Raw genomic sequence first — 13304 nt, 5'->3', positions numbered from 1 at the left:
TACCTGAGAAGCACCCCGTCCCCCAATAAATAAATAAATAAATAAATAAATAAATAAATAAATAAATAAATAAATAAATAAATAAGAAAAGAAAACAGCAGAGACCTTTAATCATGACCACCCATTGGCCCACGCAAGACACCTAATTAAAGATTTGTGCCAAGACCCCCCTCCTCAGAGGCAGCTTCACACCAGCGTTTCAGCTTCAGCCTAAATGGACTGTGTGTCATCAAGCTTCCCTCACCCCTGCACCGGATCCACGGAGGCATCAAACCGCAGGCACATTCTGCACCATGTAGTCCTCTCAAGGGAGATTGAAAAACGTCCTACCGTCGTCCCCATTCGCCTTCCCCAACCAGCATCTCCCTTTAGAGAGGGAATTTCTGTTGCCTCCTAGAAGACAAAAAAGCAAAAGACGAGGTTTGTACATAGCGAGAGGCTAAACTACCTACTTCGGTCCCTCCCCGCTCACCCACGCGTCTGCTCCCGGCCCCGCCTCCTCCTGCAGGGGGCCGATGGTCAGGTGAGGTTACCTGGGCGCAGGAGAAGCCCCGAGGGGCGGTGCGATCCTGTCTTTCGGAGTCGCCCCATTCCCCGCCCCCAGGGCCGCAGGACTCTTCCCCCCTCTGCCCCCGCGCGCGTCCCCTGCCCCTCGGGCTTCAGCGCGCAATGACAGCCGCGCGCCGCTCGGCTCCCCTCCACCGACCTGGCGTGACGCAGGCGGAGACTACTTAAGGGCGGATTAGAGGCGGCGGCCGCGGATTCCCAGCCCCGCAGCCGGCTCTGCGCGCTCCGCCCCGGCCTCGCAGGTGGCAGCGCGGGAGCGCTCAGTGCAGACCGAAGTGCCAGGCACCGGCTGGTGCCCGGACCCTTTCCCGGCCGCCAGCCCCGGGGGTGAGTGGCGCGCTGAGACCTCTCGGGAGGGCGCGAGAGTTGGAGGAGCTGCACGCTGCCACCCCGCCCCGCCCCTCGCCCGGGCACCGTGGGCTCAAAACCTGAACCCCGGACGGCGCGGGAGGTCGTGCCGGCTCTCTGGACCGCGCCAGCTGCCCCATCAGCCAGGGTGCGCTTGCATTTCTTTCCCCATTTTTCTCTTTTAAGTACAATAAACGGGAGAGGAGATTCGTGATTTTTTTTTTTAATTGTTTGCTTCTTTAATTGCGGGGCAATTCGCTCCCAGCGGGGACGTGCGGCCCGGGGTGGGGCCAGGAGCAGGAAGGTGCCCGGTGCTGCCCACTCTTTGTCTGCTGCCTCCGGATGCACAGCGATGGGGGAATGGACCATCTTGGAGAGGCTGCTGGAAGCCGCGGTGCAGCAGCACTCCACTATGATCGGGAGGTAAGGGCGCCGAGCCGGCTGTCGGGCGGCCCCGGGAGTCCCTTCTCACATCCAGACTGAGCCCCAACAGCCCCCAGCCCATCCCCTGACCCTTCCCATCGTCCTCAGCCCATGCGTCTGTGTTCCCGCATTGAGAGATTACCCGATGCCCACCCCCTTCTTCAGCTGCTCCTACTCAGCGCCCCATCCCCTCCCTATGAAGCCACACAGGGGGTTCACTCTTCTCCCAATGGAAACGGAGTTGTTGGCTCAGCCATGGTCCCCCCACTCTTGGGAGTCCAGCCAGTCTCCATCCGGTTCCCTAAATAGCATCTACAAGGAAGGCAGGATTGTATTTGGACAGAGGAGGACAAATGGGAAGATGGATTTGCTCTTCAGAGCAGATGTATCTTTCCCCAACAAATTTTTATTAAGCTAAACCGATTTGGCTGCTAAAACTTAACTGTCAGAAACCTACACACCCAATATTGTAATATATTGTGTATATGTGTATATATATATATATATATATATATATATATATATATTCATAGCTATCTGTTTATGTAAAGCATTAAGTTCAATATTCATATGGAAGATAAACATCCAATCCAGCTGGAGTACTTATATACACTGTGTAGGTTTTGAAATGTATTCTGTTCAGATATTCGGTGTGCCTTTGCCATATCCAGAGGGAAGGCGTGTGTTGTGCCTCTGTGCATTCCACATATACAGATGAAACCTGTCTGTGGCAGATGTGCCATGCCCAACGTACAGAGAACTATATATCTGACATCCCTGTCATATGAAGTGCTCCCAGCACCCAGCAGAAAGGGAAGAGACACAGGCTTCCTAAGATCTCCAGTTCAGTACCATGCAGGGCTGGACAGCTCCTCAGTCAAAGGTCCTCTATAAACAACAGAGCAGGGAAGGGAGGAGCAGGGAAGGGAGGGGCAGGGGTTTCCTAAATCAGTGACTCAGCCCACGAGAACCTCTCTCCCTCCCTCTCCCCTGCTCAGGATCCTGTTGACTGTGGTGGTGATCTTCCGGATCCTCATTGTGGCCATTGTGGGGGAGACAGTGTACGATGACGAGCAGACCATGTTTGTGTGCAACACCCTGCAGCCTGGCTGTAACCAGGCCTGCTATGACCGCGCCTTCCCCATCTCCCACATACGTTACTGGGTCTTCCAGATCATAATGGTGTGTACCCCCAGTCTCTGCTTCATCACCTATTCTGTGCACCAGTCCGCCAAGCAGCGAGAACGCCGCTACTCTACCGTCTTCCTAGCCCTGGACAGAGACCCCCCTGAGTCCATGGGTGGTCCTGGAGGAACTGGGGGTATGGGCAGTGGTGGTGGAAAACGAGAAGATAAGAAGATGCCAAATGCCATCGTCAATGGGGTGCTGCAAAACACAGAGAACACCAGCAAAGAGACGGAGCCAGATTGTTTAGAGGTTAAGGAGCTGACCCCACACCCGTCAGGGCTGCGCACTGCAGCGCGATCCAAGCTCCGAAGGCAGGAAGGCATCTCCCGCTTCTACATTATCCAAGTGGTGTTCCGAAATGCCCTGGAGATTGGGTTTCTGGTGGGCCAATACTTTCTCTATGGCTTCAGCGTCCCAGGGTTGTATGAGTGTGACCGCTACCCCTGCATCAAGGAGGTGGAGTGTTATGTGTCCCGGCCTACTGAGAAGACCGTCTTCCTAGTGTTCATGTTTGCTGTGAGTGGCATCTGTGTTGTGCTCAACTTGGCCGAACTCAACCACTTGGGTTGGCGCAAGATCAAGCTGGCTGTGCGAGGGGCCCAGGCCAAGAGAAAGTCAGTCTATGAGATCCGCAACAAGGACCTGCCCCGGGTCAGTGTTCCCAACTTTGGCAGGACTCAGTCCAGTGATTCTGCCTACGTGTGAAGGGACAGGTTTGGGGAAGGCCCAGGGGATGACAGGTAGCCCTGAGGCAGATGGCTGTTTGAGAGTGGCTAACATCTGCCCTCAATTATTTGACTCTCACTATTGAGATACAGGAAAAGGTTGGTTAGGAGAAGATGTTGCATCAATGGGAGAGGAGAGAAAGAATCATTAGGACGTCACACCACTGGTTCCACAGAGACAATTGGGGAGAGTGATGAGATGGATGAGCTGGCCTTTGTTGGATCTTTTAACTTTATGGCCAAGTCTGATCTTGATAACAGTGGACTTGTACAGCTACAAACTAGGACTTAGCTCTGCTGAGTTCTGCATCCTGGTGAATGGTGTAAGTGAAATTCTTCATTGGTACAAGATTTGTGACTTATCTCAACACATCCCTTCATCCTAGGCTGCAAGACAAACATCCTTGAGGCATTCTTCATGTATCTCCCTGATCAGCATGCCCCTTTCCTCAACCCAAGATAGCATGCCAGCTTTTTTTTTTTTTTTTAAATCTGGCCTTACAGTAGACCTAATATGGTTTACCTGCAAGCTAGAGGGAATTACTTGGGATGCTTTTTTGGAGAATGGTCATGACAAAGGCTTGCATTAGAGTCCCATATGACTGGCCCTTAGTCATTATGAAAACCTTAGGAATGTCTCGATATTTCCAATTTTCTAGCTCAAACTGCACTGGTGCTCTTTATTAGGGATAGGGTTTGGGTGGGAGGGAGGGAATTGCAATATGCAATTATAACACTTCTGTGAGATGATTGTTGCACTGTTAGGCATGTGTTTATGAGCTTTGGGATACTTTTGCCTTCCAGTGTGTGGACTTTGGATAGCATTAAAAATATTTTTTGTTAATATCAAAGGTGTCTACTCGAGCCACAGAATTTCTAGCTGGTGTATTCCATTTATTTTCTAATATAGTTTTGTTGTGCAACACAGCTGCACTTCATTTTGCCACTGTTTGAGTTTACCTGTGTGCTCACACCAGAGACCTTAATCAGCCCATGTCAACCCCTATTTGTTATTTTATCAGTTATTTTTGAAATCTCCACAAAATCACTAGAACTAAATATTATCGGGTAACATGTGTTTATGAATGCTTAAGACATATACCAAAGGTTTAAAAACCTATTGCTTTGGACTGTGAATATATTTCCCTTTCTTTGCTCTTATCTATTTAAGTGCCATACTATACCTTTTATATCCACTGTATATTTACACTTGATCTTAGCCAAAAGGCCGAGAAGCGATTCCACTGTATATTTAGTTAAAACATTGGCCAAGAGTAATATTTGGATAATGTACTTTTATGAGTCTTGTTTCCTTTCCATTATCATTATCATTTTTATTTAGATATGGATGCAGTGTAACACACAACTGAGGATTTGTTTAAAATAAAGTTCTTGCCTTTTTTTGGTAAAATGGGAAGTCTGCATTTTTCTATTTTGATTGGGGTTCTATTTATTTAAATATATGTTCAAAATGTTTTATTACATATTTTAAAATGCAGAACACTGGGGGCAGGAAGTGAGAGATGGATGAATAGTATTTGAGGGATGACCAATAAAGTCCAATTAGTCACTCACAAATGAGAAGAGCCTCGTACATTTTATGAATGTTTAGAAGAGTGTGATGAGTTATTCAAATAGTAGCATTTACTAACTCCTTTCCATTTTAGCCCAAGATTTCTCTGTGTGTGTTTTTTCCATGAGGCAATTTCTTATATCACAGTAGCTCATTCCAGGAGTGAAGATTTTTTCCCTTTCCACCATACTTTCCCTGCCATGAATCGTCACATATGACAGGCATGTAGTGCTCTCCATCATCTCTTGAAGTTCTTATGTGTAAAATGATGCTGATCCAACAGTCAAGCAGAACCCTCTAGACCAGCACTGTTCAACGCAGCTGTGTATAATGATGGAAATTTTCAACTATCTTTGCTGCTCTGTATGGCAGCGACTATTGAGCTCTTAAAATGTGACTAGTGCCATTGAAGAACTCAATTTCTAATTTTATTTAGTTTAAATAGCCATATATGGTTAGTTGCTGCATTATTATTATACAGCACAATTCTAGATATCTAATAATTTATTTTGGGGTTCTCCCAAAGGAGACTGAGCCTTTGCTTATATGCACAAGATATTGCATTCTCACACAATGCATTCTCATTTTTTGGCATTTTCTGTCTACATGTGGTCCCATTAGTTCAGTGGGCTAATGTTCTTTTTCAATTCTTTAATGTTACTCACCTTCTAATTCTAGTAAGCATTTGGTCTGAACACTGAAAAGCACCATGGAATTTCCTGGATGACTGTTTTTCAAACACACTTGTTGCACCCTTTAACTATAGCAAGGCAGATGCCAATTTTAGAATGAAAATATTTCAGCCTATAGGTTTTCATCTGCAGTATAAATAGGCAGTTGAAAATTATTATTCTTGAGTACAGAAACAGATCCTCCTCTGTTTTGTGTCTGGTGAGCTAAAAATGTTTTAAGACACCTCCCAGAGATGGAGGAAGAGTGTTGCTTGAGATCTCTTAGCATATGCTTGGGTGTGAAAGAAGTAGGAAACTGTGTGGAAAACAAGGGCTGCTGTATTTGTGCCGTGGTGTACGATGACAAGAATAATAGTGTTTCCTGGTAGAAATACATTCCATATTAGTGGGGCGGATCTCTTTCTTCTTGGCATATAGGGTCATCCCTCAGAATGACTGATGTGTATCAGTCTGATCTTTTGCTTTCTATTTAATGAAGGAAATATACTGATGATTTGATGCTTCACATAGCTATGTGACGTATGTGACCTTAATCTGTACTTTGTGAGAGGACAGCCTTGATATATTCTCTCAAATTTAAGAGCCTTTTGGTGCACTACAGCCCCTGGCCTGTGTGTGCATGCATGCATTCGTGGGGGGGGGGGGGGGAGGGGAGGGGGGGGGAGGCGCGCGCACATGCGCTCTGCGCACTTTGGTGTACATAGTTGGTGCCAATTCTAAAAATTTGAAGAACAGCCTGGAGAGAGTGAAGTTATTTAGCCTGGGAAAAGAAACACCAAAAGCATCAAATTTGTAATGTTTAAGTCATCAGATATTTAAAGGGTTAACAAAAATATGAGAGCTAACGGCTGTACTCTCTAGCTCTGGGGACAGAGGGAAAGGACTGGACTTAGAATGGAGGGTGTGCGAGGTTAGGAGGGATCAGAAAGAACATGCTTTCTCTTGCACCTCTGCTTTTTTTAATGCTATTTCTTCTGCGGGGAATATCTGTCCCATCAACTCCTTTTGTTGGGTATGTTCTTCTTCACCCTTAAAATCAGTTTGGCTGTCCACTCCTCCAGACTGGCTTAGTGCCTCTGCAAAAATACAAATACTAAGTATTTTCAAATCATTAGGTACGCTTATGGTTAGGGAAGGCTATATAATTTAGTGTACAAAATGGGCTACCTTAGATAATGAAAGAAAGGGGCAGGATCGTTAATTGAATGCAACACCAGAACAATGGGTATACGTTGAATCTGTCTTGAACAAACCAAGTTGTGTACTTAAGACTAATAAACAGCCATTGAGCCCATGTCCCAGGCCCTGGGACCCCAGAGATAATTATAATACCTAAGTCTCAGATCTTGAGAAGGGTTGTCAAAGTTACTTCTCAGACAAAAAGGTAAAAAATTATGTCAATAATAATGGAATAATAGTAGTGCATTTAAAAAATATTAATGCCTTTGGCCCACTCTGGATTATCTAAATTAGAATCTCTGAGGCTGTAGTCTAGGCATCAATATGTGTGTGTGTGTTTAATCTTTATTGTTGAAAGTATTGCATATATCCTCTTTTTCCCCCATTGACCCCCTCCACACCACTCCAGCCCCACCCCAGGCCTTCACCGTACTATTGTCTATGTGAATGGGTTATGCATATGTGCATATAAGTTCTTTGGTATCGATATTTTTTTAATTTTCCATTCCTCAGGGATTTGACTGTGTAGTCGTGGTTGAGAACAACTGATGTGAAGTCACTGGCATGAAATTCTGAGAATCAGATGTTTGGAGGAGAAATTTGAAAAGGAGTAAAAAAAGGGAAGTCTGAAACTGTCACAAAAAAAGCTGCCTGTTTACATCGCATGCGAAATTAGTGATGAGAACAGAGATCCTTGGGACTTTAGAAGTGGAAGCAGCGGCCATGGCAATGAGAGGGGCTGGCCAAGGTAGAACCTGAAGTGCCCAGAAGAGGAGCCCATCATGGAAGTTGAAAAGAGCTGGCTAGCAAAAGAAAGTTGCAGAGTGATGCCATAAAATTGAGGGAAATAGAATCTCAAGAAATAGGGTCTGTTATTAATACTCAATTTTAGTAAGTATTCAGCTAGAATCAGCAGTCAACCTGTGGGTTGCGACCCCTTTGGCGGTCAAACGATCCTTTCACAGGGGTCGCCTAAGACTATCCTGCATATCAGATATTTACATTATGATTCATAACAGTAGCAACATTACAGTTATGAAGTAGCAATGAAAATAATTTTATGGTTGGGTCACAACATGAGGAACTGTATTTAAAGGGCCAGAAGGTTGAGAACCACTGATAGATAAAAGGTAGATAAAAACCTCAGAAGCATCCACTAGGTTTGGTGAGTGAGTAGGAAAGGAGAAACAGTGAGCAGAGACGATCCTTTGCTTTGAAGCTCCAGAACTCCTGCAGGTTCCAGGAAAGCTATGAAAATAAGAGCAGGTGAAAGGTAAATTGTCAATCTCATCCGGGTCAAGGCTCTGATATTCAGTCAGGCATGACAAGCCAGTTCTGTGACTATCCAACGGTTATGTTCATGTAGATATTGTTACACACAAGATAGCATGAATATTAGCTAAACACACCTGGTTGAACCAAACCTAAATGAGTGGTTGTGGTTAAAATGTACCATTGTCAGCTTTGGGTCTTGAGGGCTTGTAGGCATTAGTCTAGAGCAGTGGTTCTCAACCTTGGCTGCACATTAGAATCACCTGGGAATCTTTTTAAAATCCTGATTTCTGGGCCTCATCCTCCGGAAATTCTTTCTTTGTTATGGGGTGGGGCCACAACATTAGTAACAAAGAAACAGAATTTCTGGAGGATGAGGCCCAGAAATCAGGATTTTAAAAAGATTCCCAGGTGATTCTAATGTGCAGCCAAGGTTGAGAACCACGGCTCTTAGGCCCCTCGAGTGTGGCCACAAAGTTTCAATCACACTGTACGTGCATGCCCGCATGTGGTATTTTGTGGAAGAGCCACACTCAAGGGGCCGAAGTTTGCCAACCACTGGTCTAGAGGCTTCTGAGGGATGCCCGTGCTGAGTGTCAATGCCTGACTTGCTGTTGTGAATCAGGTCCACAGTTCAGCCAGGCCAGTATTCTAAGTCTCCAACAGCAGTGGCAGAGTTCTGATAAATTGACCAGTCATTTTTTTCTCAGCCCAAAGACTAGCAATGCTCTCTAAAACATGTGTATTTAACTTAACAAAGGATCTATCACCTATAATTACATCCTAACTCTCCCATTCCAACCCCTTCCTTGAAAGTCTCCAAAAACATTAAGCAATAGAGAGTCATTCAATTCAATTCAGTGCTTTCTTGAGCACTGATAATGTTCAAGGGCCTGGGCTGCATATTAAAGGAAATCCAAAGACCAGTATGATGCCCTCCCTACTCACCTGAGAGGACTAACACAACTTCCTAAGGCAGGATGTGAACTGTACCATAGCTCAAAATGTTCTAAGAGCAAAGGAAGGCAATATCACATCCAGAGTGTATGTGTGTGTTGAGGGTGGTAGAACAGTATAGAAAAACTTCACCAACAAGGTAGCATTGAGATGGAGGTAGGGACCAGCAGAAACATTCACCTCTAGCAGAGAAGCCTGGGGTATGTGTGGAGAACTGGGAGACTTTGTTTGCATGGAGCTCACAGAGAGAAGAAGTGGAAGGTGAGTTTGTAAAGTGAGCAGACCACATTGCGCACCAGGCAAAGGAAGAGGCCCTGAGTTGGGTAGACAATATGAAGACACACTTTTCAACAAAGTTCCTTAATGCTGCTCTTTCGAGCATCAGGCATCAGCCACACTAACCATGCAGATTCCATCTCAGGATCAGCTTTATTTGGAAAACACATTTCAATCTCAACAGCATGGGATTGGAGCAAATATCCAGAGTGATGGTTGGGGATTTGGCAGCATGGCCCCATTAACATGAGTGGGAGTTAGTCTGCTAAATCCCAGACACTGAGCAGAATCCTCATGTTTATTCACCACGATGACCTTTCTGCTGTAAATTGATACAATATTTCAGAATCACTTAGAACCGATTAAGCTTTGCTGCATCTCCCTCTCCTAAAAGGGAAATATTTTTTTTGTTTTTTTTGTTTTTTAATACATTTTATTGATTTTTTACAGAGAGGAAGGGGAAAGGGATAGAGAGTTAGAAACATTGATGAGAGAGAAACATCGATCAGCTGCCTCCTGCACACTTCCTACTGGGTATGTGCCCGCAACCAAGGTACATGCCCTTGACTGGAATCGAACCTGGGACCCTTGAGTCCTCAGGCCGACGCTCTATCTATTGAGTCAAACTGGTTAGGGCAAAGGGAAATATTTTTGAAAATTACTGCCGTGTGCACTGAAATGTCTGTATTTGTGGGCAACTCTGGCCAGTAAGAACATATGGGCACCTAAATAGTGAGGTGGTGATTTTGTTATTTCTGAGATGTTTGATCTGGGGAACTTTGTCTGTTGTACTTGTGTCCAGGTAGGGGCTATGCTTTTTTACAAATGATTGACTTCTCCAAAGAAATTTTTCCTTTTTGCCTAATTTTCTATTTTCTTCCATCCATATTTTTGTTTTCCCAAAGATAATAAAAGGAAAATTCCTGAAGCCATTTTATATGAAATCTAAATGGTCTAAAGATTTGAATTATTGGTATGAATGATAGGAAATGTGTGTTAATGTTTCTTCTATAACCCTCACAACAGCCCTGGAAAGAAAGGGCTAAGAATGTTTATATCTACTTCTTAGACAAAACCCAAATGTGCAGATGTTAAATCAACTTGCCTAGGTCATGCAGCTGCAAGTCCATAGCTGTGTCTAGATTCCAGCCCATGGGGTGTGATGCTGATGCCAAGTTTTAACACTTCATAAAACTACCTCCAAGAAGTTCTGCAAGATGAGGTATCAGGAAACATGGTGTATTAGTCTGCTATCTCAGTCTCAGTACATCCTTCATTGGAACATTTTTCCTCTTCTTCCTCCCCACCTAAAGTTCTTTTCTTTTCTTTTTTAATTTTTCTTTCTTTTTTTTATTTTATTGCTTAAAATATTACAAAGGTTATTACATATGTGTCCATTTCCCCCCCCCCCCCCGCCCTAGACAGTCCCCTAGCCTCCCCTATCCCCCAGTGTCTTATGTCCATTGGTTATGCTTATATGCATGCATACAAGTCCTTTGGTTGATCTCTTACCCCTCTACCTCCTGCCCCCCAACCCTCCCCGGCCTTCCCGCTGCAGTTTGACAATCTGTTTGAGGCAGCTCTGCCTCTGTATCTATTATTGTTCAAAAGTTTATAATGGTCTCTATTATCCATGAATGAGTGAGATCATGTGGTATTTTTTCCTTCATTGACTGGCTTATTTCACTTAGCATAATGCTCTCCAGTTCCATCCATGCTGTTGCAAATGGTAAGAGTTCCTTCCTTTTTAGAGCAGCATAGTATTCCATCGTGTAGATGTACCACCGTTTTCTAATCCATTCATCTACTGATGGGCACTTAGGCTGTTTCCAGATCTTAGCTATGGTGAATTGTGCTGCTATGAACATAGAGGTGCATATACCCTTTCTGATTGGTGTTTCTGGTTTCTTGGGATATATTCCTAGAAGTGGGATCACAGGGTCAAATGGGAGTTCCATTTTCAGTTTTTTGAGGAAACTCCATACTGTCTTCCATAGTGGCTGCACCAGTCTGTATTCCCACCAGCAGTGCACAAGTGTTCCTTTTTCTCCACATCCTCTCCAGCACTTGTCGTTTGTTGATTTGTTGATGATAGCCAGTCTGACAGGTGTGAGATGGTACCTCATTGTTGTTTTGATTTGCATCTCTCGGATGATTAGTGACTTTGAGCATGTTTTCATATGTCTCTTGGCTTTCTGAATGTCCTCCTTTGAAAGGTGTCTATTTAGGTCCTTTGCCCATTTTTTGATTGGATTGTTTATCTTCCTTTTGTTAAGTTGTATGAGTTCCCTATAAATTTTGGAGATTAGGCCCTTATCAGATATGACATTGGCAAATATGTTTTCCCACACAGTGGGTTTTCTCGTTGTTTTGTTGATGGTTTCTTTTGCTGTGCAGAAGCTTTTTATTTTGATGTAGTCCCATTTGTTCATTTTCTCTTTAGTTTCAAGTGCCCTAGGAGCTGTATCAGTGAAGAAATTGCTTCGGCATATGTCTGAGATTTTGTTGCCTTTGGATTCTTCTAGAATTTTTATGGTTTCCTGTCGTACATTTAAGTCCTTTATCCATTTTGAGTTTATTTTTGTGTATGGTGTAAGTTGGTGGTCTAGTTTCATTTTCTTGCATATATCCGTCCAATTTTCCCAACACCATTTATTGAAGAGACTATCTTGGCTCCACTGTATGTTCTTGCCTCCTTTGTCAAATATTAATTGAGCATATTGGTTCGGGCCGAAGTTCTTTTCTTGTGTGTCTTGGTGCAACATAAGATTGTGAGGGTTTTTTAGGTATTGCTGCTTCATAGTCATCTTTGAAACTGTAGTTCCTGGCACAAAGCAAGGTGTCACAAATGATTACTGATTGAATAAATAAATAAAAATGTAGAATCACAGTACTTTGAGGTGGACAGGAAAGGTCATCCCATTCACTCCTTCATTTTTTTGTAGATATAACCTAGATCCAGAGAGTAAACTTGAATAAAGAGCTCCAAGAGAGACAGAAGTTAAGACTAGGTGGTATAAAGAAAGTGGTTTCTCGGGCCCCGGTGAGGTAGGGATAGCCCCGGTGAGGTAGGGATGACCCCAGTGAGGTCAAGACGGCCCTGGTGAGGACGAAACAGCCCTGGTGAGGTTGTGACGACTCCAGTGAGGTTGGGGCAGATAATGGGGACCAGTATAGACTGATGAACAGGGGTAGATACAGAGGCAGAGCAGCATTGAACAGACTGTCAAACTACAGTGGGAAGCCTGGGGAGCGTTTGGGGCGGGGGGGGGGGGGGGCGGTTAAGAGATCAACCGAAGGACTTATATGCATGCATATAAGAATAACCAATGGACACAAGACACTAGGGGGTAGGGGAAGCCGGGGGAATGTCAAGGGGGGGGGAAAGGAGACATATGTAATACTCTTTGTAATACTTCAAGAAATAAAAATTATTAAAAAAAAAAGTAAAAGTAATTTAAATAAATAAATAAATAAAAGAAAGTGGTTTCTCAAGTTATCAAGAACAGGTGGGCTGGGCTGGACAAAGGTGATTAGCAGTGACTGGCAAAGTTGCAGGTCCTCTGATTTCTAGTCCAGATCTCTCCAAGCACCAGTCGTGAGAATCATGAGTTGGCGCAGTGTTGGAGAAGATCTTATCTTGATTAAACATAGGGCCTGTCCAGCTTTGAGGCACCATATTCCTGGAATAGTCCAGGTCAGAGGATTAACTCAAGGGCACCATGACCTTGACCCTAAGTTTTGTGTGTGCATGTGGGTGTGTGTCTATCTCTGGATGCACCGTGAGCATCTCCTCACCCATCACCCTGAGAAACCACGTTCTTGGTTGCTTCATGCAGAACCCCTGGCTAGTACAGTGGATTCCAGATCGAACTCAGATCTCCTAGGCCATGAGGAAGACCTCTGACTCCCACCTATCCTGACTGAAGGTTCTCTACAGGCTTCTTTTTCTCTCTTCCAGGAGCCCCTGGATGTCCTATGCTGTATGTTCATTGGTCAATGTTTCCAGTGCTGCTTAGAAGTTTCCCTCCATGTCCCATTTTCCCCTCCACCACTATGCTTTGCCTAAAAGGTGCTCAGAAAATTAATTTATTATTTTACCAC

At 44.5% G+C, this 13304-nt stretch overlaps 1 protein-coding gene across 1 annotated transcript; it reads left to right on the top strand.

Moving 5' to 3' along the window:
• Window positions 1-1235: 1235 nt before the first annotated feature.
• On the top strand, window positions 1236-3882 carry GJD2 (gap junction protein delta 2). The gene is made up of 2 exons (XM_036324505.1): window positions 1236-1338; window positions 2337-3882. The coding sequence occupies exons 1-2, from the start codon at window positions 1268-1270 to the stop codon at window positions 3229-3231; spliced, it is 966 nt and encodes a 321-aa protein (XP_036180398.1). The 5' UTR covers window positions 1236-1267; the 3' UTR covers window positions 3232-3882.
• Window positions 3883-13304: the final 9422 nt, after the last annotated feature.

This window comes from Myotis myotis, unplaced genomic scaffold, assembly GCF_014108235.1.
Source record: "Myotis myotis isolate mMyoMyo1 unplaced genomic scaffold, mMyoMyo1.p scaffold_m19_p_1, whole genome shotgun sequence".
Classification (NCBI taxonomy): Eukaryota; Metazoa; Chordata; class Mammalia; order Chiroptera; family Vespertilionidae; genus Myotis; species Myotis myotis.
This window is presented reverse-complemented; position numbering and strand designations above follow the sequence as displayed.